General features: G+C 42.0%; 1 protein-coding gene across 6 annotated transcripts in view; it reads right to left on the reverse strand.

Annotated features, from left to right (window-relative positions):
• Positions 1 to 27,725, reverse strand: part of Meis2 (Meis homeobox 2) — a 203,243-nt gene that overhangs the window by 34,250 nt on the left and 141,268 nt on the right. For all 6 annotated transcript variants that reach the window (XM_032903903.1, XM_032903904.1, XM_032903908.1 and 3 more), the window contains one exon: positions 23,631 to 23,707. In XM_032903903.1, the coding sequence (XP_032759794.1) occupies positions 23,631 to 23,707 (77 nt within the window). The remainder of the gene's footprint in view (positions 1 to 23,630; positions 23,708 to 27,725) is intronic.

Below are 27,725 nucleotides of genomic sequence, written 5' to 3' on the forward strand. Positions count from 1 at the left end.
CGTAAAAACGGCATCATGCGTTTTTTCACAGGTTTTTTCCCTTTCCTCTCCAGCCCCGCTTCTTTTTATCTTCAAATAAAAAGATATATTTGCTTATGTTCTTCCAGGCTGTCAAATTTTTACTTGCATGCATATTTCTGGAAAATGAAAGTATATTTCATTTCATTTTTTTTTCTCGAAAGGTCACTCTGTCCCTCCTACAAGGTTGTCCCTGGACCGAACACACAACATTAAAGAAGACTGATTCTCGCCCATTACGGAAGTGGGAGCTAGGGTCGTTTTGAACCTATTTTGGGAGAGCAAGGGAATGAAACTATTTATGGAATGATTTTTCCCCCCCTTACCTTCCTTCAAAAAAAAAATCGAGGTTGAGAGAAACCTTACGATTCCCCTCTTCACATTGAAACCGAAAATTTTACATGAAAACAATTCGCACGGATCTGGTAGTGACGACTCGCATTAATATTTTATGAATAATAAAATATGTCGGCATTAGAGCAAAAGTCTTCAGCAGGCACCTGTTTTCCATAATGAATTACATGTTCTGGGAAAGTCGCCTTTCTCCATTTGTCTAATGCCCATCCTGACCTGAAAATTTACTGCTGGAAGACAATGGGGGAAATAACCCAATTGCGGTTTGACAGGTGGGCAGGTCTTGATAATTATGGCCAGACATCTTAACGCCGTGCAACTGATGTAAATAAACATCCCAAGCGCAGATCAATATTGCTTCCCTACTTTTGCATTTTGAACAACACATGCTAGCAATTTACATCCTTTCTCTCTTTCTGGCTGATTGGAAAGGCTGCATTAATTTAGACACATTGCGTGCGTACACACACTCCACATATTTCATTTAAAAGTATTCAATACACCCCAACAGCCAGGACTCTACTTCATAATCACATTACAGTCACCTGCTGGTATATTTCTATTAATTATGTAAACTGATATCTTGAGAGCTTTGAAAAGAAACACACACACACACACACACACACACACACATACACACACACACACACAGCATTGGGATTGCCATTTGAATACCTGCAATACCTGGATGATAAATGAAAGAAAATGCAAACCGGATTGGCAAAGATATGAGCCGTCAGGCTGTTGGGCATCTTTCCCTCCTGTCTATGCACTTGGCATTCTTTACAGTTTCATGAACTGTAGGTGCTTTCCCTTCTACATGCATCTGACCTCATAAATCTCAGGAACTAGAGACTTTATTACAGCAGCACAAAGATTTGCAAGGCCTGCCAATCCTGTGGAGAGCCTCTTCCTCCCCCACCCCCACCCAACACCAAGGGCCTGATGAGGAATGAGGGTGTCTGATGAAAATTGGTATTGAAACCAGAGGCGCAGAAATAAGTGCTATGAGGGAACAGGGGGTACCCTCTCAAAAGACAGGCTCTGAGGGAGCTAAGAAGGGGGCCTCGGAGGAGACAAGAGTGGGCAGGTACAAAAGAAGAAAGGAGGGGAATCCAACTGAGAAATAAGAAGGAAGTACGCGCAACATGGGGTTAACACAAGGTAATAGATGTGTATCGTATACTCTAATTTCTAAACCATATCCATTTTTCCAAGCATGCTCAGGGTAAGCCCAGGATGTAGCATGCGATAGACAACTGGTATACCATGCGTACCCTCAGCCCTCATGGATTTTGACTGGAGCTCTTAAGGACCAATTCAGGAACCCAGAATGATCGCGTCACACGTGATACTTCCCTCACGGCATCTCCATGCTCACAGCACCATTTGTCTTTTTCAAAAACAGGACTGAGAAATGTATCAATGAGAAGGATGAAGGGTCTTGTTCCCAGTATTTTAATACAAGAAACAATGGACTATGTTGAAAGTGCCCAAGGGAGGGGTTGTCATGTTAACTCAATTCCAGAAAAACAATACCTGTTCATTCATCCATCCATCCATCCATTCATATGTTTAGAAGGTCTGTAAAAAGTCACGTTCTATATACTTAAAATCCTACAGCAAACACTATTGCCTCAGTGGCACGTTATAAAGCTCAGATGTTTAATTTTAGTTGTTGGATAGCCACCAACTGAACAAAGGCAGGGAGGAAGGGAAAAAGACAACTGCTCGAAAAATATTTAGAACTAGCCAGGATCTATTTATATAGTTGTTTATTTGTTTGTTTGTTTATTCTGCCTTTTTTTTTCCTTTAGCCTGGAACTCTCTGCATAGACCAGGCTGGCCTCAGGCTCACGGAGATCCCCCTGCCTCTGCTGTGACTTGGGCGCCTATGCAGTCTGCTTTTCCTTTCAAAGGACTGTTTTGCCACAGCACTCACCATTTTTATTAGAAGCCATGAAGCAATCAAACTATTGGTGACAGTTCCCTGTCATTATTTTACAAGTTTGATAAACACCTCTGTGAAGATGCTTCATTATCAGGAGCAATGGGGAGCTTGGGAAAATCGAAAAACAAACATAGCAGTGTGAGAAATCACTTTCGAAAGGGATAGGAAATTCCTGAAAGTCACTCAGTAGCACCTGCTAAATGATGATAACTGTTAATCTGTCATTGTATATAGAACGATCCAGAAGGGTTTTCTAGGAATAGAAAGAGAACAGATAGAGCCATTTGAAACAATAGTAACGAGATTTGGTTTTCTGCACTCCTTGCCAAGGACCACCGTTTTGCCTTAATCCTGTCTGAAGCAAGGCATTCGTGAGATCTCCTGATGTGGAACCCCGGGTTCCCGGGTACAGGTCTGTACAATCAGTTAATACGAATGTAAGATCAGAAGACATGTTTGAACGCAATACTTGATCTACATGTGTCTGATTCTTTTCTACCACTGGAGTTCACCGGCTGGACTTGGTGGGATGGTGGAGATAGGAAGGGACCAGAAAAGGACACACGTATAGCCCTTCAGAAAGAACCAGAATTATTAGCTCTGGCTCGGGTGGGCTCCAACGTGTAAGGAGAATGAACTTTCTTATGTAGTCCATCACCCTCTCATTTTTCATTTTAATCTCTCCCCCTAACATCATAGAAGGGAGATCCAGTTCAAATATTTGAATTAACATTTAGAAAAGCATTATTCGGGTTGTTCTGGTTGTGTTAAGAATCCTCCCGAAAAGGAAAATGTGTTCAAAGTTTTTTAAACAGCTAATGTAAGAACTCCGTGGCTTTGACACTCACATTTGATCCTCAGCTGGAAGCTCCGTTGAGAGCAGTGGGTGTCCTACCCTCGAGCAGGCTGCACTGGTCTCCTTCCCTGCACCACACTCGGTGGCTGTGCAATGCTAGACAGTCCGTACCCACTTGTGGATGGACTGACACGTGGCTTTGGAAGCAGCAAGAAACTGAAATCTCAATTGTATTTAATAGTCGATTTGGACTTAATACATATATATTAAGTATATATATCCTGACTCTGAAGAAGAAGCTACCAGAAGTTCCGAATTCATCTATAGACCGGAAGTCATGGAGATAAGTTGAGTGGATTTTACAATAAATTATTTTAGAAAACATTCAGAGATATCCAGAAATAGAAAGGAGGCACCAAGTAGGAAAGAACCCCTAGTGCCAGTGGAGGTCACGTAGGCCACAAACTACCTCCTCTTAGCCACACCAGACTGCCAGCTGGCTAAGTGCAAACTATGTGCCTATGACCCTCTTTGGGTTGGTGGTACAAATGCGTGAACAGCACTCACCCAGGATGGATGGGGCCAGAGTTTAATTCCTGGCACCAGACAAGACCCCAGCATCTTCACTCGTGGACCATCTCTCATTTTCAGGCTGCTTGGGTCTAGTTTTTCTATTTTTTTAAATTCATTTGGTTCCGAGATTATTTTTTTAGCACATTTAAAAGAAGCTCACCAAGATAGTTTTTACCGTATTCTTCAGAAAAAGAGTCATAAAATATTTGTCAAAACATTAAGGTTGTTAAGGGCGAAGTTAGATTTAGGTGCAATCAGGCCACTGACTTCAAGTGTAAATACTTGTGTAATGTTCAGCTGTGTTCATCACATGAATGTATGCTTTCTGTAGGTGAAGACACAGCTACATTGTTGCACTTTGTAGCATAGGGAGTGTGTAAGTGAAATTAGATCCTTCTAAAATTTTTGTTTTGTCATTTTATGTGTATGGACGTGTTGCCTGCTCAAATGTCTACGTGGGATGGGTGAGGTATGCCTGGTGCCCAGGAAGGCCAGAAGAGAGTCTGAACTGGGACGGTAGTTACAGACGTTTGTTAGTTGCTCTGTAGGCTGTGTACGTCCTCTGGAAGAGGAGCCAGCGATCGTAACTCTGAGCCTCCTCGGCAGTCCCCTGATCCTCAAATTGCTTTGATTATCCAGTTTCCATCACTTTGAAAGGAATGGTATGGTCCCATCGTTGCCTGGGGCTATCTTTCTGGTGATGCTGGGCATCCAAACACTGCCTTAAGTGGCTTTCTTCCCACTTCCCAGGCTCCACAGTTGCTTCTGTATTGGTTCAGCCCATTCTTAATGACGATGTTTGACAACATTTTCAGGAGTTTTCCTTTCACTAGTTTTGATAGATTCCCTAACTTCGTTTGAATAAGGGTAACATAACTCATCTTAGTTAAAGTAAGAATAGTCAAATGATTAAAATTTGTCATCTACCGAAAGAAAAGAATAGAAAGAAAAGGCTCGCAAGCAAGAAACCCAATACATCACAGGGAAGAAAAGACAGCAAATGCTTAAAAATAAATGTTTTATACAGAACGGCAAGACTCTGATGGTTTGTGTGTCCTCCCACCTCGGAAAAAAATAGAGTGAAGGACTCCGGTAACAAAAACATTTCCCTCACGGGCTATTTGATGCAGATCACTGCTTTTCTGTTGCAACCTAAACCAATACAAAGTGAAATAAAGCACAAGTTTGTTTAAAAAAACAGCAGTCTGAGCTTCATAACATAAATTAAAATTTAAAATGCTAAATCTTGCTTTCTAGAAGTCTGAAAGCTCTTCAATTTTGTGAGGCCAAGTGGCATCTAGTCACCCATTTGCAAGGACAATGGCAGCCAGCAAAGTGCCCCAGAAATCAGAAAAACGCATTTAGGGTTGGGCCAGTGCACCATAGAATAGAATCAATCTTCCTAATTAACGGCAAATTAGCAATCCCAAAATGAGTGGGATCAACCTGTCCACTGTGGCCAAGAATCATGCTAAGTATAGAGTTTCCTCTAAGTGCCTCTAAATTACATTTACGCCCATATAAAGCAACGTTCTTTTAATCTAATACTACATTAGTGTCAGTGTTCTTGAAGTTATTACACCATTTAAAATTTCTACAGATAGGTGAACGGATAAACAAATGAACAGACAGATCCACAGATAGTGAGACATTTCACAAAGCTGGGCTTTAAGGTGCTTACAGATTAGTGAAAGGGGGTGTTGACGAACATGATTAGCATAAAGCTCAAGAGGAAGAGTTTTTGTGGTATAGTGACACTCTTCAATGTCTACTGCTGTGTAGGCATATGCTATATGTACCTATCTATCTACCTACCTGCTTAGCTACACACACACACACACACACACACACACACACACACACACACCCACACACAACATTTAACATGGAGAGATAAGCAAGTAAGGACAGAAATAGTATTATACTAATGCTGGTGGGCTCTTGGTTGTACCATTATGGTGTGTGAGCCCATTCAATAGCCACAATGAGTCGGGCTTTGCTCAGAGCTGTTGAGTTGCACGGCTCTGAAGGTGCCAAGTACAGTGTTCATGGGTGGCCCCTGGAGTCGTATAGAATATTCTGGCCTATGAGAGGCTCTGCACCAGACAGAACAAGCCAAAAGGTACAGCTCATAATTTTTATGAATTTAAAATCTAATAAAATGAGAACCATCTGTTGCCATTTTAAAAATTCAATTAATTTAAAATTCAACCACCAACAAAAGGAGGAATACTGATTATGGTCTTTTTTTAAGGTTAGTTAACATATTTCCATCAAACTTACTAGGAGTTTCTTTTGTGTTGTGGTGGTTGTGGTGTCTGTTTGCTTTGTTCATTTGTTTTTGGGCTTTGTCAGTTGAGGCTCCAGGGAGGGGCAGTAAGAGTGGGGACAAGATAGTGTGTTTGTTCATGTACATACTTATGCTTCTCTTGATGCTGGCTTTTGTGGTATCATTGGCTTCTCAGAAGGACCTAGACCCAGAAGAGGTTCTGACCTGGCGAATTAGGGTTTCAGCAAGGGGCCATGAAGGAACAGACCTAAGGATACAGGGCCCAGTGAAGGCAGCTTGTCCTGTTCTAGAGTGAGTCCTGAGGTTGTTGTGAAAGGCTTCCTTTCCAATTTGGTTTGCTTGTACAAGTCGGGCAGGCAGCTTAAGCTCATTTGTGAGCATTTACGAACCCTACCTTAGATCAAAATAACTCAGTTTTCTACTGCGGCATAGGAAAACTATCCTGGAAAGTTAGTATTCCAGAGTGTACTACTAACAAGCAAAGTCTACTCTGGGGAAAAAGATACATATATGATGAAAGATACATGGGTGATAGATGATTGACAGACAGATGTTAGGTACGCAGACAGAAAGACAGACGGATCCTGGAGAATTCTCTATGTCCTCTAACAACCATTTCCCTGTTCTTACAGGACATGTACTTTTTATGTATTTTTTCAATTGGTATTTGAGAAAGAGGCGACCCTTTGAACAAAGCCCACACGGAAATGCCAAGTCTTCTTACCACTTGTTAGTTGTTTGTTTCAGGGTTCAAGTGAGAATGGACGGAGATAGGAAAGAGTGAAGAAATTTGAGGATACAAACCTCCAGTGTACCAGAAATTGGTCAAAAGAGAATTTGATCAGTGCACACAGGACTTGAGAGTCTTAAAGGTGTTGTCCAGTTCTTACTTCCCAATGTTCCTCAAAAGATCCCTTCAAACACTGCCTCAGTTTACTCCCGGATACAGAAGAACTAAGGATAATAGATCTCACAGGGTGTTAGGTAACTAATTACCGTTGGCTAGGAACCATCACAGTCTGTGTCATGTAGGTAGCCGTTACTATTAAATGGCTGTCACCGTCACCTCCGCTTGAAGTCAACCCTGTATCTAACATTTCTATTATTTTCAAACTTCCCCTTTTCGATGTTAATAAAATATTTGGCAGCGATGTGTATCACATAAATGCATTAGGGCAGAAAGCTAACATTTTCTTTTAATTTTAACAATGTGCGTACTGTCGGTAACGAATATTGAAAGAAATACAATGCATAAGTAGATTTTACACCACATTAGAGTTGTCCAACTCCTCATGTTTAAAATTTTTCTGCATGACTAGAGCCAGGGAGAAATACATGCCAGCATAATTATATGAACGGTTTGAAACTTAAACATGTTGCAGAGGAGAAGAGAACATGTCCACCCATTTGTTCCCCCCCCACCCCCCGCCTCTATAACAATTCCAAAGAAAAGTCATTTCTTTTCATAGAGTCAAGTTGAAGGCTCGGAGCCTTCAAAAGAGGGAGGGGAGAGGGGTGGGCATTTTAAGTACTGTGTAAATCAATACGCACGCAAAAAAAAAATCTCAGGATGATAGTTTAATTAAAATGTGCATGAGGCAATTCATCAGCCTCCTCCCTTGGTGTGCTGGCCTCTAGAATTTGCCTTCCGCTTTCCGATCCCTGATGGTTTTAACTCGAAGGCATTTAAAATTTCTCTCAACCGGCACCTTTCTACTTAACTTATGTTCCCTGCTCTTCTTTATAAACAGGAGATTGTACTGGCCTGTGATGTTTGCTGTGCCTCATGGCTTTTCATCTCCTGCAGGAGCTTTGCCTAGCATGAACTATCAGGCGCTGAAATTTACCTGAGCACTAGCAAGTGAGAGGAGAGGGAGAGAGAGAGAGAGAGAGAGAGAGAGAGAGAGAGAGAGAGAGAGAGAGAGAGAACTTCAAGTGTACTTGGTTACAAAGTTCATAGCCAGCTAAATCACTGGCAACTTACTGTTGCTGGTTATTTTAATTTAAATGTAAAAGCACATATGAAAATAAAATAACCATTCCCATAGTCATCAAAATGAAAAATCTGCCCGGATTGGAACATACCATAACGTGCTTTAAGCCACCATGTAGGACTGGCAGTATTATTCAATTCCTATTACATGGCATTCTAAGGATACCTTGGCAGGCACATAAAGCCACTGAACTCGTGGCTCCTTAATAGTTTGACTCCCATTGTAATTGCTTTGTTCGCGGGCTGCCCTGGGTCTTCATAATTGGCTGGAGTCCAAGGTCACATATTCAATATGGCAGTGGCTCCCACTCTTGGCTAATTGTTAAGTTTTTAACAGTAGCTATGTTTCCATTACTGTCCTCCTGCTCGGATCCCCAGCTCCCATTTTTATTGTATCATTCAGATTAAGTGCTCTCTGTGCTTCAGCCAGCCTTGCTCTCTCGGTCCGCCAGTAACCAATTCAATCATTTCTAAATCCAAAACGAAGGTTTCATGCTTAAAAAGAAAAGAAAAGAAAAGAAAAGTACATTGAACAAAATGTATTTAATGGGCTGAGGAGACGGTTTAAAAGTTAAGAGAGCTCGCTGATTTTCTGGAGGACCCAGGTTCAATTCCCAGCACGTGGAAGAATGCAACTGCTCTTAACTCTGTTTCCAGGGGCAGCCTCTTCTGGGCTCCACTGGCACTGAGTGTGAAAACACCTATATGCATACAGGAAAGTCAAATTTAAAAATGTATTTATAATGTAAAATTTTCAGTTTATTTTACTAATTAGTTCTTCACAACTCACGTGCACAGTAATAACCATCAGGGAGGCAGCTTTAACTTTTTCTTTAAAAATCTAGTGGATAACAGCATTAAGTAAGACATATGGAGAGCAAGAAGGAGGTGAGATCATTTACGATTGGAATGAGGATTTGGAGATGTGAGGAGGGGGTATCCTGTGAACAGTTCTGAACCTGGTGACTTGATCTGCTTTAATCTTAGGCTTTACCACCGAGTAAGAAAATTATTTTCTCTGTCCATAACTTAGGAGTTTTTTTTGGGGGGGGCGTGCAGTTGGAGACGACAGTTTGGGCTGAGATTACCTATCTTTAAGGCCTTTTCTACTAATAATTTAATCATTTAGATGATCTAATATTCAACTTTATTAGCACCTGTCCAGTGCTGACAGGACTATTATTCTCTGTTTTAAATGTCCAATTACCCTTTGATAAAGTTTTAGGGCCCTGATCAGTTTTTAACTACCTGGAGGGAACATTGTGGTAGCGTCTCTCCTCAAGTGTAACCACATGTCCTTCCTCACCAGTGACATTTATTCAACAAGTTAGTGGAGAGACTACTGTGGGACAGTCACATCAGCAGATACTGGGACAACAGACAGCCAGTGGACCTTCTTTACTACCGGGAAGGAATGGCGTATACATTTTTAAATGAAAGCTGAACTTTCTTCAGGTAACTCCTGAAACATTTTCATAATGGAAATGGTGTTGGTGGTTAACAATGGTGTCCCATCTTTCTGAACACAGTGTAACCAAAAGCTAAGTACTTGAGATTGAGTCTTGCAAGGCAAGTGTTCCTGGGAACCATGGGAGAGATTTATTATAAAATTCAGCTCTGCTGTAATGATGATTACACTGACTGTTTGATGTTGTATTTAATGCTCCCCTTAAATAAAGATTTGAGTCATAAAATAATATATTCTCATAAAATGGCTCAGCCTGTTACACTCGCCTTTCCTGAAGAAATTGTAAAAATTTCATACATTATTCCAAATATAGCCAGTGCTGGATGGTAACAAGGATGATCCATCCATTCATTGCATCTGAAAGGACAAGATGGGTTTCCAAAAGGTTTCAAACTCACCGAAGAGCAGAGCTATTTGAAATTCTAGAGTTTATCTAGCTTAGGGATATCTAATTCTCCTTGGCAAGAAAAACGCTCATATGTGGGAAGAGATTTTTTTCATAGAGATGAACTTTCGTTTGTCAACACATCAACACAAACCTATGGATCAGCTCCTTCAGAGATGGGCTCTTCAGTGAGGAGGCCACTTTGGGACTTACTGAGCGGTAAGGCAAAACATAGCTTGGAGGGGTCCACGGTTGCGAGCGTCAGAGATTTGTTGACTAAATTGTGCTTTGGGATGTTGGAAGATGTCACAAATTCTCCACTGACTCAGATATTTAAATGGTACGGTTATCTCTTTTGCAAGTTGTTAAATGTACTTGAAGTTCTAGAAGACTTAAGGGCATGTCACATGTCTCGCTGACTTAAACATGTAAGTAGATATTCCTAGCTGCCCGTTGTAAGCTTTATGGTCAGGAATTGACTAAATAGACAATTTGTTGACAAAATGGCAATGTGTGGAGTTCAGCATATGTAACAGTAACAGGGCAGGGCATCGAAGGCACACACCTTAATCCTAGCACTTGAGAGGCAAAGGCAGGTGAATCTCTGTGAGATCGAGGCCGGTCTGGTCTACAAAGTGTGTTCCAGGACATCCAGGGTTACATAGTGAAACCATGGTGCACATTTGTATACAAAAAGCAAACAAGAACAACGCCCAAAAGGACATTAACAAATGAAGGTGATCTGGCCATTTCAAAGACTCCAAGTTCAATGGGAAAGCCCTTTGACAGTTTGGAAGGGTATCTACCTTGCAAGAAGAGTTTAATCCAAGTAACTAGGATCAGATATCCATAGACCCCATTCAGAAAGCTTAGTAAGATGATATTTCAGTATTCTCCAGAGCTGCCTTTTATTTTTTTTAAATAATAAAATATTATTATAAGTTTATAAGTTGCTATGGAAGTTTCAGGGCAGGGTGCATGAACAGTCTCCAGTTAAGGAGATTACAGAATGCTATTCTTCATAACTGACTCGATGGCATTCTAGAAGAAAGACTGTTTTTTGTTTTGTTGCTAACCACTGAAGGAGTAGAACCCCAGATGCACTTGAAAATCAGAAGGTGAAAAAACAAAACCTGGTGTGTGTGTGTGTGTGTGTGTGTGTGTGTGTGTGTGTGTGTGTGTGAGAGAGAGAGAGAGAGAGAAAAGACTCTATAATTCCATATACATAACAAGATTTTCAGGCTTCACAGTTATGGAACAATTAAGGATTGTCTACCTAAGTCAAAACTTTTATGATATAAAGTGTATTCCTCATAAACCATCTAAATTTGGGGGAAGAAATGTGCCTGTGCACCGCAGTATTTATGTGAGGTCAGAGGACAATCTAGAAAAATGAATCTTCTCCCTCTACTGCATAGTTCCCCCTGGGTACTGAACTCAGGCCATCAAGCCTGGTAGCAGGTCCCCTCAGTCTCTGTGCCATCTCCCTGGCCCCACGAACTTTGAGCTTTAAAGAGATGTATAACTTTATCTCAACCCTACTTGCCCTATCCAAATGGACCAGGAAACCCATATATTGATATACTGAAATCTTGCCCTGCATAGCGCTCTCCCTGACAGCGCTCTCCCTGATGATGCTCTCCTGGAGCTATCTATGGGGTGCAGACTTGTCAGCAAACCATGTGGTTTCCTCCCAACATCCCTGTCACCAAGGCCTCCTCTCCTTCTGGACTGGCTCATCTGCTGTCAGGGCTTGAATAACATCTCCACCCTCAGACTTACCTTTGTCCCCTCCGTGTGGTCCTACAGTGTTTCCTGTTATTCTGACCCCTTCCCCTCTGCTCCCCAGGGCTCATCTCCACTTTTTTGTGACCTATTGTGAAAACAAGCTCATCTTCCCAGAGAAATCATTAGTAGCCCCCGCCTTCCCCGATCCATCATCATTGTGGAAATCAGCCCCCAAGCCCTTGCTCTCTAAGACCTGGAGTTGGGGTCTCATTCTATTCTCACCCATGCTGAATTAGTCACTAAATCCTGCTACGGTTTTTAACAATAGCGATAAAAATTGGTTTCTTTTTCTTCATTTTAATAGCTAAGTCCCTGATTCAGGGTTTTGTTTAAGTCCCTCATAGTCTTCTATGACTGGTCTCTCTATCTCTCCCTCTAATCAATTCAAGGCACAATGGTTAAAATCATTTTTCATCTTGCTTGCTTTGACTAGATTTTTTTTTTCAGTTCACAGGCTTAGAATAATAAAATAATAGAATTTTAAGGATAGAAAGGACCTTTAAAAAAAATCAACCACTCTTGGCTCTTTAATGGATGAGGGAATAGATACTAAGAAAGGATAAATTGCCTGAGATCACACACATTGTCTGGGTTGGAATTAGACCGAAGCTACTGATGATGTCCGGATCCACTCTCTTCACAGATCACACTGCAATATGCTGTGTGTGAACGCTGCTCTTCCCACTGCTCTAGGAATCAGGGTTCTCTCTCTCTCTCTCTCTCTCTCTCTCTCTCTCTCTCTCTCTCTCTCTCTCTCTCTCTCTCTCTCTGTGTGTGTGTGTGTGTGTGTGTATTAGATACTTGAAAGTTTATTTTTCTCTAGAAAGAGAGAGCCGTTTTGTTCCTGGACTCAATTCCCCTTCTTCATGGCCTCTCACACTGCTATCTGTCTACTAACAACAGTTCCTTCCCCTGATTCAAAATGAACTTCAAATCTAATCTCCTGTAAGAAACAGCTTGCTGAGTGGCCCTCTTGCCCAATGGATGTTTTCAGTGTGTTTCCTTCCCGAGCCTTCCCATTCTAGCTGGTGCGAATTCAGTTCAGTAGCAAGAAATGAACACTTACTAGACCTCAGCTCTGTGGTTCAATTCAAAAGCAGAGCAAAAATCCAAGAAATTATTATTCCAGACCTTTGACTTGTTTGCTCTTACAGTCAAATGCCAAGACTCTTACCTACAACACACACTTCAATGTCATTCTGCTGCCTTGACTGAAAGAGAGAGTTTGGTCTTTGTATCCATTTTAGTCTCTGGGTAAATTCTACTTTTAGACTGTGGAAGATATTGTCCTGGATGCTTAAGCAATGGAGGAATTCATTGCTTGATTTTCCCTTTTGTTACCAACTTTCTGGTGTTAGCTTGGAAAAATGGTATCATCTCGCGAAGTACCAGTTTTTCTAAGCACTTTTACATTCGTCTTTAAAAAATTTACTGTAATATACCACAAAGGGTTTCCCTCAGTTATTTAGTGAAACTTTATCATTAGAATTATTATATAAAATTAGCGAAAGTCTAAATTTATTTTGCCATCCACCTGATAGTAAGTGGACAGACATTATTTATATGAGGGTACGAACAGTCGAGAATGCCTCCTGAGAGTAAATTATTGGCCATTCTTTAATTAACCTAACCGAATATGAATTAAAACAGTAGGATATGAGATCCTGCTGATGATCAAGACGCACGATATTCTTATGTCATGACTAATGCTCAGACCCCAAGGGAGAGAGCATCCTGAAACTGGTGCCCTAGGTGAGGGCTAAGAAGTATGTACTTGTCACCGCGATGGGACCAAGGTATGAGTTTGACTTATCTGTAGAACTATGAAGCTGGGACATTTTTTAGTCTGTGGGTTATGGCCCCATTTCCAGAAAAAAAATCTATCGAAGACTAATGTAACCTAGCAAATCTTTCAAGGGAAATAGTCTTGAGGGAGGCGAGTTGTCGTTTTCTGACATATTATTTAGGGCTTAGCTCAGGTTTCATTCTTCCCTCCTTCTTCACTTAAACCCCTGCTCGCTTTCTATAAGCACCATTTTCTAATTAAGGAAAATGAAACTTGTAACATGTAAAAGGGGGACATGACCTCCCTTGCGAGCCAGCTTCGCTCCTCCCCTCACGCCATTTAAAAAAAACAGATTTCGGGGGTGGTGGTCGTTGTTGTTGTATTTTTAATTGGCATCACTTTGTCTTTAGTATGAAACGCATGACAATAATTTAGTGAACTCCAGTGTTTCTCTTGTGGCAAATTGATAGCATAATTTTATTATGAGTGGAACAATGACTTCTGGGATCAGGAGAGATTTTCCCAGAACTACACGTAACTCGGTTGACTAAAAGTAATACGTGGAGAAGGTAATGAAAATGGAGCTGGAGCCCGGCAAGGACTGGGTGATGCCCGTTTCTCATTCCTGTCAGAGGCGCTACTCAATCAACCACACCTGCAGCTTATTTAATGTCAGAAGCCACTAAGCTGACAGAGTGCGCTGGGGCGATCCCCTCAGAAATGGCACTTGAGTCATGTGCTCTCTGGTCTCTGAACCTGACAGGGTCATATAATCTGTGTATGGATTTTAATAAGTCACCTATTATGTTCTCTTTGGTGCTAATTATTTTACACATCACCAGTTTCCTGTTTACTGACGTTGCTTTTGTAATATCATTATGAAAAAAAAAAAATAGGAGGAAAGTTAGTCCCGGACTTGGTCTGTTCCTTCATACTGAGGATTTCTCCTTCTCTCTTTTCCGCTCTATGACTCTGGTCCATGCCATAAAACACCAACTCACAAACAGACAATGCATGAGCACAGCTCAGGTTCTCAGTAAACCTGCCTATGTAGCAGAGTCACACGGAACCATGCAGATCCAAGAGTAGTAGGACTCAGTAACTCACCGCTAAGAAAATACTTGGAATTTGCTCTGTCTCACCTAGCCTCAGGTAACACAGGAAGTAAACCAGCTGTGGCCAAATTCCATTGAGCTTCTTTCTACGGATTTTTAAGAAGAGGAAACTTGCCCATGAATCCCCATGCAGCTTTTCAACTGCACTAGCAAATAAAATGCCAAGAACCAGATCCACAATTTAGGACAACTGGACAAACGCACCGCATTGCCTAGTTTCTGTGCACTTGGGGTTACCATCGTCCACTCTAGAACACTCAAAATCTTATTTGAAGAGGAGACTCGTCTAAATTTTAGAAAACTACATATATCATTACTGAAAGTGGCACAGGTTTCAGGCTTAAGTGAAATAAAATCTGAAATGCAGGTTCAAAATAGGTGAACGTTACCCTTTGACCTTATCAACAGCATTATACTGTGCTAAGTATGAAAATACCTGTGGCCAGAAAGATATCACCTTACCAAACTGAGGGAAGAGAATTCTCCTAGTCAAGGAAGACCTAGCTTTTTCTCAAAAGCTGAGTTGAAGCCATTAAGTCAAGACCTCTGGGGAGAATTTTGCCCTTGTGGATTTTGAGGTAGATTTGAATCCAGATCTGGAAAGGAATTTGTCCCCTGTCCTAAGCACTCTGAATTAGGTCTGCTGACGCTATTGTTTCTTATCTAAAGGCTTGCGGGGAAGTTTGGAGCCCTAAAAGTCCATGCTAAACAACCTGAAACCTCAGCCTGCTGGGACTTATCTAAAAGATATGCTGTATCTGGAAACAAGGGGAAATGCTCTATCTCCCAGTGTTTACCTTGCCAGGGGAAGAGAGAAAGAACTTTTCGTGTTTCAACCCCAGTGTAGAATGTGTGTGAATGTGAGTGAGGGCTGGGGGTCAGCAGCTAATCTCTGGGAATGACAAGTCAGCATGGACAATTCCAAATGACCCACAAAACCCAACCAAACCGGAAACAACAGGGGATGTTCTGATTAGAAGAAAAACAATGGACAGGAAAAGAAGTCGAGGAAAGCAATATTGAAAAGAAAGCCAAAGCTCTCTCTATTCCTCTGCCACATCTCTAAGGATCCTCTGCCCAAGTATAAACTGATTTCCCTTGTTTATCCAATAGGAATAAGTAGTTCTGAGTGTCCTAACGGAAGGAGGGAGTGGATGTCGGGATAGGCACAGGAACCGCTACCTATCCCTGTCTACTCTCATTCTTGAAAAATTCGACACAATGAAAACAGCAGTAGTAACAACAAAAAAACAAGTCCTGGAGATCACGAGGTTAATAGGACCGACATTTACTCATTAACAGAGCAGATTCTCAATTAAGTAATTTTTACAAGGCTGCTCTCCAGTGGGAGACTGCATGAATGAACTAGTGAAGTGCACGGGGGTGTGGGCAATCTAAGGACTATTCAGAGAGCATATTCTGAAAGCGAATATTTGGAAGGAATTTTAAAAGTAGCCAACACTGCAGGGAGTTTTAGTGGAAAAAGTCCCACAGTAGTGTGTGCGAAGGGGAACACACTAACACTGAAAACTGAACCAAGCTGCAACAGCCATCAGCATGACAGGGGGGGTGTGGGGGGGATGCGGTGGGGGGGAGAGATGGAGAGTGGGAGAGAGGGGGAGAGAGATTGAGAAAGAAAGATTGAGAGATGGGAGGGGGGGAGGCCTCTGAGACAAGGTAGTATTGATACATTCTAATCTATTTTGTATCGTTTTAATAGCTTCTAATTTCAGACGCTGTGGAAGCAGTGCACAGGCAAGCTCTCTAGTTTCTACATTCTAAAAATAACTTAAGGGTAACTTGAAAATCCCAATTCCTTGTTTTTTTTTTTTAATGTTTTTTTTTTAAATACAACTTTTACTTCATTCCTCTGCCATCAGAGCTAGAAACGCTTACTAAATCAGTTGCTATAGGATCCATTTGTAATATTTTCAATGACGTCACCTCACTTTTTCCCCCTCAGTGAGAAGGAGTAAAACGGTCAAGTCAATAGCATCCTAATGTCAAATCTTGCAGCCGCCCGAGGTCTAGGCTTTTCTTTCGGCATTACCAGAGAAACCGTGTAGATCATGTCAGTGGAGATGGATAAAGGACCTATTTGAGCAAACCTTGTCTCTCTTCCAAATCCTGGCATAATGAAGTGCGGTGGTAGGTAGATCCCTGGGCCTAATGCAGGAGCCGTCTGGGGCTGATTGTTTTTGTCAGTGAAAGAGAGGAGGCTAATTCTAAAAACCTCCAAAAAATTTAAACACATTATAGGCCAATTGTCCTTCTGTAATACAGAGACGTGAACAACGGTAACTTACACTGTAAGGGATTTTCTCTCAAAAAAAATTTTTTTTAAACATTTCTTCAAGGGGCTTTTCTTTTTCCTTTCTTTTCTTTTTTTTTCTTTTTTTGGAATTGTTTCAAAAATTCATTGCATTCTTTTTTTGGTGTTTGGTGTTTTCTCTCCAGCACTGTACATTCCTCTAAACGAGAAACTTTTTTTTTTCTCCTCTTATTGGCATTCTAGCCCAGCAAAGAAATATGCATCCTGAGATAATGCCACCAGCTTGCTATGAAAACCATATTTCATTCTTTCTTTATAAAGAAAAAAAAGGGAGAAAGCACAAAGGAGCGGGTGTAGTTGAACGTAAAGGACCACCTCGCCCCCTTTGCCTCCTCCCTGGCTTCCCCTCCCTGATTTCCCTCGCTCCTTTTGTTTACAACTTTTAAAAGGCTCTTGCTGAGTCTGAGCTGCCTGCCTACATTTGGACTGAATCGAAATTTCTGGAAATGGTACTTCCCTCAGTACAGGATAGGAACTGTCTAGAATCACTGATCAGACAGGGCAACAGGCAGGAGGCCTGGCTGCCCCAGTCCATGAAGTGGCCCCAAAGTTCACATTTTTTTTTTTTTTGGTGAGAATTCAATATCATGGAATGGGAAATGTGCCTGGTCCCCTTCCTTTCTATGTAAAATTGGTAAACCATGCCTGGATTCCTAGCACAACCCCCACGTTTGATTTCCAAGCCCACGTGATCTCAGGGCAGTCCGTCTAGTTAAGCACTCATCCAGCCTGTTTTTCTTTTTCCTGTCTTTTAATCTCTCAGCTACCTCACTCCTTCCTTCTTCTTGTGGGTCTCCAAGAAATAATCAGATCGTCTTTTGATAGAGTCCCTGTGGAGATGGGCAGAGATGGGAAGTCCCATCACTACAGCAGCCGAGGAGTAGCTGTTAGAAGGAGGCCCACTCGTGGTTAGCAGAAGACAAGCATGAAACAAGTTGGAAGCACTGGGGCCCCTTGGCCTCTCTACCTCTCTTCCAGAGACTGGGTATTTCTGGCACAGAGAACCTTGAGAGAGAAACCTCTGACTTACCTCCTGCTCTCCACAGTGGGTTCAAAAGCATGCCCTTTTTTTTTTTTTTTTTTTAAATTCGTTTCCCCAGCATCGGCAGTCTCAGCACATTAAATGCTGACAATGAATCTAGCACCTGGCAAATCTGACTTGAGATTCAAATGGATTTTTTACTCTGAAACATAGATGTTACTTGGAAATAATCACCACGGACGGCAGCTATGCATTTAACAAATGGCCGTGGTGGAAATTGCTGAGCAGAAAGAGGACATTTAGTCCGGCAGGCTTTGCTCTGTCTAGGTTTTTCTGAACCCCACCTCCCTGGTTTATCACTCAAACCTTCAATCATTTCTCTCTTGAGATAAACGTGTCCAGCTACCTCAGTGCCTCGTTTGCATCTCTTGCACCACTGGTCAATTATTCCATATGTTTACCGCAAAATTAATCCCTCAACTCCCAGCTTACTCTTGATGTCCTAATATTACAACGTATTTCCCGGTGTCTGCTCTCTTGGCGGTGAGATGACAACATACACATACCCTGGAAAATGACTTTCCCTTGCTGTAAAGAGGTCCGACCTCTTTGCCACTTACTCCACATCCTACTAATTAGGCTTCAGGTTGGACTGGGAAACTCACTGACATAAGCCTGAAGTCCACCTAGAGCCAAATGACAATTCTTCAAATCGAAGCATCTAGGTGAATTTGTCTGGGACAATGGGTTTCTAGAGAACGTTACTGCACCCCTCAGGCAAGCACCCTGCTGCCGACTGCACTTTAATCAGGACTTCGGAATCCCAACCATGCTGCCTTTGATTCTCAGAGCGCTCATAACCTACACCATACTGTACAAGTGTCCTTTACCCCACCCAGGAAAGCCAAGTCACCTGTGCTGGTGGTATCTGGGAAGGTGAGCTGAGCTGTTTTAAAGCTGCAAGGGAGGACAGCTACTAGGAAGGTTCACTGACTCTCAAGAGTTTCTCGAAAGTCCTTCAGTCTTAATGGAACTAATCTCTGTACCTTCTAAAAAAAATTGTCATGGGGCCAACCTGAAGCACTAGAAGTCAAACTTCTTCCCTCTATGAAGGTGTTGATCAATTAGAGATGTTACAGCTAACGTGATTATAGGCCCTTGTGATGGGGAGATGGCCAAGCAAGGTGATTAGTAGTTCATCTTAGTTTGAGGGATTGTGCAGGGTGTTTATCTGTTATACAAAGGAATTCTCTGGACCACCTTTATTGAAAAGTTCCTTGATTTAAATTTCATTTGGGGTGCCTGGAACCTGTCTTCTAGGAAGAAGTAAATCCTAGTTTACCTGCATTCCATCAATAGCTCACCCCTGTGGACTTCGGATATTGTTTTGTAGTTGGTCATAATTACTATAACCTCATGAATTTTAAAGAGTGCAATACAATTTCTTCTTTTCAAAATTAATCTGGAGCTAGGTACAATGTCTCATGCCTTTAATTTCAGAACTATGAAGTCAGAGGCAGATTTATGTGAGTTCAAGGCCAGCCCGGTCTATAGAGCAAGTTCCAGATAAGCCAAGGCTGCACAGTCAAACGCTTTTTCAAAAGAACAATAACAACATGGAGACCAAATGCAGTTGCATATGACTGTAAGCCCAGAACTCAGGTGGATAGGGGAGCATTTTGATTTCAAGGCCAATCTGGACAACATACAGAATTGTGGGCAAGCAAGACCCTGTTTCAAATAAGAAAATTAATCTACAGATGAGAATTTTAGGTAAATATTATAAGTACAATATAATTCTGGTATTTTGTTGCATGTGAACATGAGTACATTGTGATTTAGCTGAAAAAGTTTTACATTTTCTCTCCTCTCTCTCTCTCTCTCTCTCTCTCTCTCTCTTATGTGTCTAGTGGTTTTTGTGCATATTAGTGCCATATGCACACACCATAGCAAACATGTGGAAGTCAGCAACCTTAGAGGTCAGTCCTTGACGTCCACCTTGTTTGAGACAAGGTTTCTTTGTTGTCTGCTGTGTAAAATGAGTGAGGTATCCCTGAGCCTCTGCAGATTCTCATGTCTGTGCCTCCCATCTCACTTTAGACAACAGGGGCCTCAGATGGGAACTACTACGGCCAGGCTTATGTAGGCTCTGGGGTTGGAACTCAGGTCCTTTCATTTTCGTGACAAACACTTGACACACCATGCCTGACCTGCGTTTGGATTTTTGAGACAAGACTTAACTCTGTAGTCCAAATTGGCCTGGAACTCACTGCATAGCCCAGGTTAGTGTTGAACTCAGTTTCCTGTCAGCCCCTGTCTCTGAAGTCCTAGGGTCACAGGTGTGAGGCTCCATGACAACCATCTCATCTCTAATGTCATCTCGACAAAGACATGTTACTTGAGTGGTTTCTTATGTATGGACTTCTGAGAGATAACTGTGAGGGAAAATGGCACTGGCGTCATAATCTCTGATCCTTCTGCAAGTCACACTTCGGTTTGGTTGTGTCGTCCTCATGTTTTACACACTATATCCGTAAATACACCTGAAAAGTTCTCTGGGGTCATTTCTAACCTGGGCTACAGAGATCCAACACATCTTTAACTCTCAGTTATCTGTTAAGCTCCCATGTTGCCTATTTGTTCTTGGTTCCTCATTTCCGATGGTCCTAACTGGTCTGTTTCTATTGCTCTCACTAGGTGGGCGTGGCCATGTTCTGTTGCTTATTAACTGCAGATGTCAGCTTCCCAGACTCTACTCTAGACCCCTGGGTGTGACTCTTGCGTCACGAAGACTGGACTCTGGCCATATCTGGCTGATTGGAGAGGGGTTAAAGTTCAGATACTATTTTTTAAATTAACTTATTTATTTGTGTGTGTGTGTGTGTGTGTGTGTGTGTGTGTGTGTGTGTCTGTGTCTGTGTGTGTCTCTGTGTGTGTGTATGTTTATGTGTGTATTTATGTGTGTCTGTGTCTGGCATGCATTCATTAGGGAAATGCCCACAAAGAGTTGGAGATACAGGCTGTTGTGAGACATCTACCTTGGGTTCTGCAGATCAAACTTGGATCCTCTGGAAGATCAGCAAGTATTCTTAATCGCAGAGCATCTCTCCAGCCCCAGGAGCTACTTTTGCTCCACTTTTTTTTTTTTCTGAGAGTAACCTTTCTCAGGGTCTAGAACAGTCTTTTATGGTCTACTCTTCCTGTCACTCTATGCATCTGAGGTCTGTGGTTCTGAAGCCTCCTGAAAGAGGTCAGCATTATCTCAAAGGTGAGTTCGCCAAGGCAGTGGATGGACAGGTTCAAAATGTACCAGTGTGGGGAGGGTTCCTCTTCAGATTCCTTTCTGAAATCCCCGGATGGGGCCCCCTGTCTTAACTCTTGACAGTGCTTCAGGGGAACTTGGGGAGCCATCGTCATGAGTCACACCTTATTATCAAAGTTATGGTGGCTATTAGCTAAGAATTGGACCTAAGGGCAGGATTACAGAAATTTTTCAGAAGGAAGTGTGAAAATTAGAAAGATGGAATTATTTTGTAGAGACAGACGTGTCAACGTTTATCCCATATTACGGCAAGTGTGCCACATGACAGACTGTCATGTCCTCACCCTCGGCAAATGTGGCCCAAGTCACAGAGAAACAAGACACCCGAAATATCACACCAACTGAACTCCTGCACATGCCTTGGGGCTCTGTGGAATTCAGAAGAGAAGGGTCCTTTCTTCCAGTTCCCAGCCAGGTGTCTGTGAGGAGGGCTGGTCTTTAGATAGAGAACTGAGTCGTCTTTTCTCTTCAAGGGCAATGACTACATCAAAAAATGCGGGCAACAGATGATATGTGACAGCATTTTCAAAGAAAGGTCAAATGTCAATGCCAAATATCAGCGCAGAAGCATTCCATTTCTCTCAGAAATCCCCACCACAACTTTCCAGAACGTATCTCAGATGTACAACAAAACAAAATAAAACAAAACAACCAACAGCCAAATTTCTAAAGCGATGTTAATTGTTCCAGTCACCATTGGAGATGCAGCACCTTACATGGGAGACCAGCGTGTTATAAAACAATAGGTGGGGCTGGGTCTCATAAACCTAAGCCAGAATATGTTTATTTTATTGTTTCAGACCACTGATTACTAGAACTGGGAACAGGAATGGGAATGTATGTGCATACACGTAACACATTTACATCAGGAGACTCCTATCCATGCACAGTCCCAGCCACAGCTAACCCCGGAGATTATAACCTTTATTCCAAGATTTTTCTCTAAAGGGTATCTTTAAATGTACATAGCTCCAATCTTTAGAAGAAAATTAAAGAGAATCCCAGTCTGTATTGTCTATCCTTTCTTTCTGCCTCTCTTTTCGGGTTAGCAGTTTATTTCTGCATTAATCACCCTGACAGAAGCAAGGCAACTCAATTTTCTGCTTCTGTAGGTAGGCACATCACTTTCTGTACAACAGTAGGCATGAAAAGGGCTGCAGCTAAGCTTTGGTTACTGGTGTAATTGAAATGCTATCCACACTATAGGGTGCATTAAAGTCAGATAACGACAGTTCCTGTGGCCAATTTAAGTAGCTTGACTTCCCTGGGAAAAAAAAAATTGCCTGACAGATAAGGCAGACAAACTGGCTAATTCTCCAAGCATGTCTCTCATTGTGATCCTAGAAAAATGAGAAAAAAATGAATCACAGAACCACAAAATCAATTGACCCTCGGGTAGCTCATCAGGCAGCAAGCCTGATAAACCTAAAAGCTTTGTTAATGTCTGCCTGCCTGTATCCCACAGATAGAGCACTTTGTAAATGAACCTGCTTTGATAAATATATTAAGGAAAGCTGTGAATAAAGCCAGAGACTTCTCATTTGTAAATACAACCTCTGCTACATGGAATTAGAATGATAAAGTGGAGTTCCATGTAATTAAGTTTGTATAAGGCCTGAAATCCGTGCAAATACTTCCCCTGAATTTTGAAAGAAAACTGTCAGTTCAATTAATCTGAACATCACCCCAAGAATGTACGGAACAAAATTAAGCTGCTGATAAAACCTGGGCCAGTATTTTGATAAGTAATTCCTATATCATTTCTTGGCCACTGTGATCATTTTATTTAATCCCTTACCCCTCCTCTTTCCTCAGCTACCCTCTAAGCCATGTACAAAGGGTAGATGGCCCATATACCACCATGTGAGTAATCGAAAGCACAAGCTAAAAATGGGGGGAAAAGCCTTCTCTTCTAGTAGAAAAAATTATCGTAAATAAAATACCTTTGAGGAGGTCCTAAAACACCCTGTGCCCACATTGTTCCTGAGAGTCCAGACAAAAGAAACCCTTCTCAGAACTCGTGGCTGTATGTAAGCATTGTTCAAAAAACACACGGGCAACAGTATTTGATGGGAACGAGCCAGACAGAATCTGTGATTCGGCTGGAGAATTTTAAAGCATTAGAGATGAGGAAGGTGGGCTTAGGGGAGACGAGGAAGAAAGAAAGAAAGAAAGGAAGGAAGAAAGAAAGAGAAAGAAGGAAGGAAGGAAGGAAGGAAGGAAGGAAGGAAGAAAGGAAGAAAGAAAGGAAGAAAGAGAGAAAGAATTTCAGCAGCTGAAAGAGAAGAAGTAGAAGTACGAAGCCCACTTGCCTAGACTACCTGTCCCTCATCCTAGGCATCAATTTCACCTCAGGGAAGAAAAACAGGAGTTACCCTTGACTTCCTTTGTTCCAGGAATAAAACCAAGAAAGAAAAGTAAACAATTATTCACGAACCCCACCTTAGAGAAGGGAGAGACATCGTGGGGTCACTCACCAGTTGTTCACTTGCAGAATTGTCAGTCCCGTGTCTTGCGCTAACTGCTTCTTCTGCTCTTCTGAAGGGTACGGGTGCTGGTGAAGAGACAAATGTGTAAAAGATGCATCAGAAGTCGGGGAAGAGGCACATACGTCTAAGCGTGAAACCACCCTTGGTGCGCTCTTTAGTCTACGGCCCCGTTCTGTTCTCCTTATCACACTTAAAAATAGGTTTAACTCGCTGATGAGTGTGGACAGGAGCCAGTGGGGGCAGCCCAACTTCCTGTCACAGTCCATAGGACCAGCATGAATGTCCAGGTGCCTAGGGCACTCCATGTTTTTGATCGGTCGGGGGTGGAAAGTATCCTGCAATGGCATCAAATTCTGGGTGTCTTTATTCCTGTCTGTTGCACGCAGAGAGCTTGTAGACCCATTTCCTATGCTCCCTTGTGGGTTTATGAGGAATTCTTACTCCATGCTCCCTTTGAGAGATTGGTCCACATCACCATTACTTCTTACTTAATACAAGGCTAACCACAGTAGTTTGGGCTCTTGGCTAATATGGTATCACAACTATTTTGAAAGCCAAGGTAAAAATTTGGATGCAGAGTTCTTTGTCTGGGATGGACTGAGATTCTTTAATTTTTACTGGTTAGTGCTCTGGGCTATTAGGGCCACATCCAGTGACTTGCCTAGGTTATCTGTTCCTTACCCTAGGCATACATCTCACATCTCAGGGGAGAAGGCGTCTGTCTTAGGACATGCTTCCTGTGGAATTTTTCCATGTTAACTTCAAGTACAGCAACTGGAGAACAAAGCCATGGGTTTCGGTGGTTTTTAATTCTTTTCTTCCTATCACAGTCCACTCCCATTGATAATGAGCAACACCCCCATCGTCCCCCTCTCTCTTTCCCCCTCTCATCTTGAAACCCATGATTGTTATTTTAAATCATGCATTTCCTTCAAGAGGTTCTGTGCTGGAGGGCGCATAATTATGAAACGCATCTGTTACATAAGGTCCTGTTCAAAATTCACTGGTTTTTCTTAAACGGAAAGGTAAACTTTTATCCCTACGTCAGAGTTGTTCATAGACCAGAAAGCCTTGAGTCATAGCCATTTCCCATGGGCATCACTCAAGAGTCATCAGGGGGCTGGAGAGACGGCTCAGTGCAGAAGTGCCTCCTACTTCTTTTGCAGAGGAACCCATGTTGGGGAGCTCACAGCTGCCTGTAATTCCAGATCCAGGGTATCTGAGACCTCTGGGTTATGATGGCATCTGGAGCACCATGCACCACCACCCCAACAAACATTTATACATGTAATTAACAATAAAACAGACAACTCTTTAAAGTATTCTAACCATCCCAGCATTGGAGGAGGGAGATAATTTTCAATCGTCTAAGAATTCAATCCTCAGGTACTTCATCTTCCACAGTAGGGCGCTTCATCCAAAATGTGAGTGATTGTTTGTTCGAGAACCCACATGCCACAGGTTCAACAAAATCCCCTGTACAGCAAAAGGGTTAACTAGATCTGTATTAATATAGAAGGCAGGCTTTTAATATTCTGCAAATGTTAACAAAGAAAGATGATAATGTTGAGTTAATATGGGTTAAGCATAAAATGAAAATAAATTTTTCTGATTGCGAGGTGTTGACACTTTTTTGGCTAGGGCCTACAGCCTGTTCCTTAAAGCTGTGTAATTACAGAAGGCTTTGCCCCTCCTTCCCCCTCCTGCTAGAGCCTCCCCACATTAGTAATGACCCCTTCACTGCTTCAAAAACCACTAATGGTCTTCAGCAGAGGCAAGAAAAATGAACAGGGTAAATTGGAATCCACAGTCAGTAATTTGCATCCTGTGAGACTGCTTTGGTCACTCGTGCTCACGCCTGGCCATCAATCGCTGCCTGTCAGGTACTGCACTCTGCCTCTGTGACAAATACTCCTCCTAACACTCCGATTCGTCCCAACAATGTAATTGTCCTCCATTCTCCTTTTGGTAATGGAGAAAATGAATGACTCACAAACAAGGGTTGTTCATCGCAGACACAGAGGTGCCTTCACACTGGAAGAGGCCTAGAGTACAAATTTTAATTGACTGAAAACACTCTTTGGAGAGCAAATGACAATTTGAAAAAAAAATCCTCTTGTCAAGGTATTTCCTGACCAAAATCAAGGCTGTAGTCTCCCTTTGAGTTCCTGCTATTCGGATTTTTGAGAGCCTAGTTTTATAGGTTCAGCCCGGGGGGAGAAATTGTGCAAACAGCAAAAATCAAAATGGAATAACGACGCATTCCCCTGAATGTATAGAAAGAGGCTGGTGATATAACATGCCTCAGTGTGCTGTTTCTTCAATCAGCCTCTCTCTCTCTCTCTCTCTCTCTCTCTCTCTCTCTCTCTCTCTCTCTCTCTCTCTCTCTCTCTCTGTCTTTGTCTCCTCTCCCAACTAACCCTGCCATGTGTGTGTTTTTTTTCTTGATTTTTGCATTTGTCCAAAAAAGTTCTGACAAGTGTGAGGTGTGTGTGTGTGTGTGTGTGTGTGTGTGTGTGTGTGTGTGAGTGAGAGAGAGAGAGAGAGAGAGAGAAGAGAGAGAGAGAGAACAGTAATTTAGGAAAAGTACAGAAAGTAGATGTTACTAGATTGCTAGAGAACCAATTCCTTCAGGTTTGAGGGTAAATTCTGATTGAATAACAAGAATGCTTTCTAGTGTTTTATTAGAAGTGCAGTCAAGCGACTGCAGAATTTTGTAAACAGTGCATTTTATCGTGGGAATCCCTTGCTACACTTTATTTCATAAGAACTTTCGAATTCCATCCAGAATCATTAAAAACATTGGTATCTTACCAAAATTCACCTTGCACAGATGGCTTTTACCCCCTTAATTAACAGGGAAGACTAGAAGAAGTTTTTGGTTGTTTGAATGCCATTCTGTAAGTTTTGAGCACTCTAGATCCATGCCCCCTTTGTACATGGGGTGGACTGCTGATCTGTATGTGTCCTGGCAGTCCGCCACTGGACTTCTAAAATTAAAAGGGCGATTGAGAACAATCAGCTTTTAAAAGGATTGGAACGTGACAATGTGTTTTAGATTAATTTACAAGTGTATGTTCGTATTTAAAGGCAAACCACGGAACTAAAGGACTTCTCTTGCGTGATCTGCCGTGTGCATGCTTTATTGGGACAGACATCATGTTGAAATAATAAACAGGGGAAGCCTTCACTTCTTCTTTGATGTATATTACTAAATGTTTGACTGGCTTAAATTTAAAATAAACTTGGGTATGTTTGCACTTGGAAACTGGAAGTGGAGCGCAAGCAGTAATTTGTTGTCAATCCCCATGCTTTGGCCTGAAGCTCTAGGTTTGATTGTTCGATGTTGGGGGCCAGTTCACTTGGGGGCAATGGCCCAGAGGTGGCTCAGCTTACTCCTAGGAGGACACTGCAGTAACACGATAGCAATGATGAGTCCCTTCATCAGCAGAACACTAAGGGTTAAGGATTTTTACATCTCAAAATAACTCCGAGGCCCCCAGTGAATAAAATCACACCTTGAAAGGCCTCTTTACTTGGAACATCAAGGGGGAAAGGTTGGGAAAGTGAAAAGGGCATGTATAGCTCTCATGATTCCACAGAGAGGGAAAATGTTCTTTAATGGCCTCTCATATACGAATTCACTTGAAAGCAAGATTCTTTATCCAAGATGCGACATGACTCCTCTCCTTACCTTTAGGGTAGACCAAGCATAAGGTACTTGGTAAAGTGCCAAGAAGTGGAACTACAGCATCACCACATCCTTGGGACATCGGGTGAAAAGGCCTTTAAGAATTATCGTTTTTGAGTAGCCCCTCTCTAATAATGTCCGAACTAGAACTGATTGATCATGAATTTCATTGTGTTGCAAAGATTTATGCTGATGTTGTAAAATTATAAGTGATACTTCAAAACAGCCAACAAACAAGAAATGCACACTGAACTTAAAAGGGAGTTATTCACAAGACTACGATATTGTGAGTCACCTAAGGTTCTCTCAGCTGGATTGAAGTCTAATGAAATATGACTTTTTTTTCTAAGCCAGGGGTGGGGAGAGTGGAGAATGGGTTGAGAATGTAATAG

This window comes from Rattus rattus, chromosome 5, assembly GCF_011064425.1.
Source record: "Rattus rattus isolate New Zealand chromosome 5, Rrattus_CSIRO_v1, whole genome shotgun sequence".
NCBI lineage: Eukaryota > Metazoa > Chordata > Mammalia > Rodentia > Muridae > Rattus > Rattus rattus.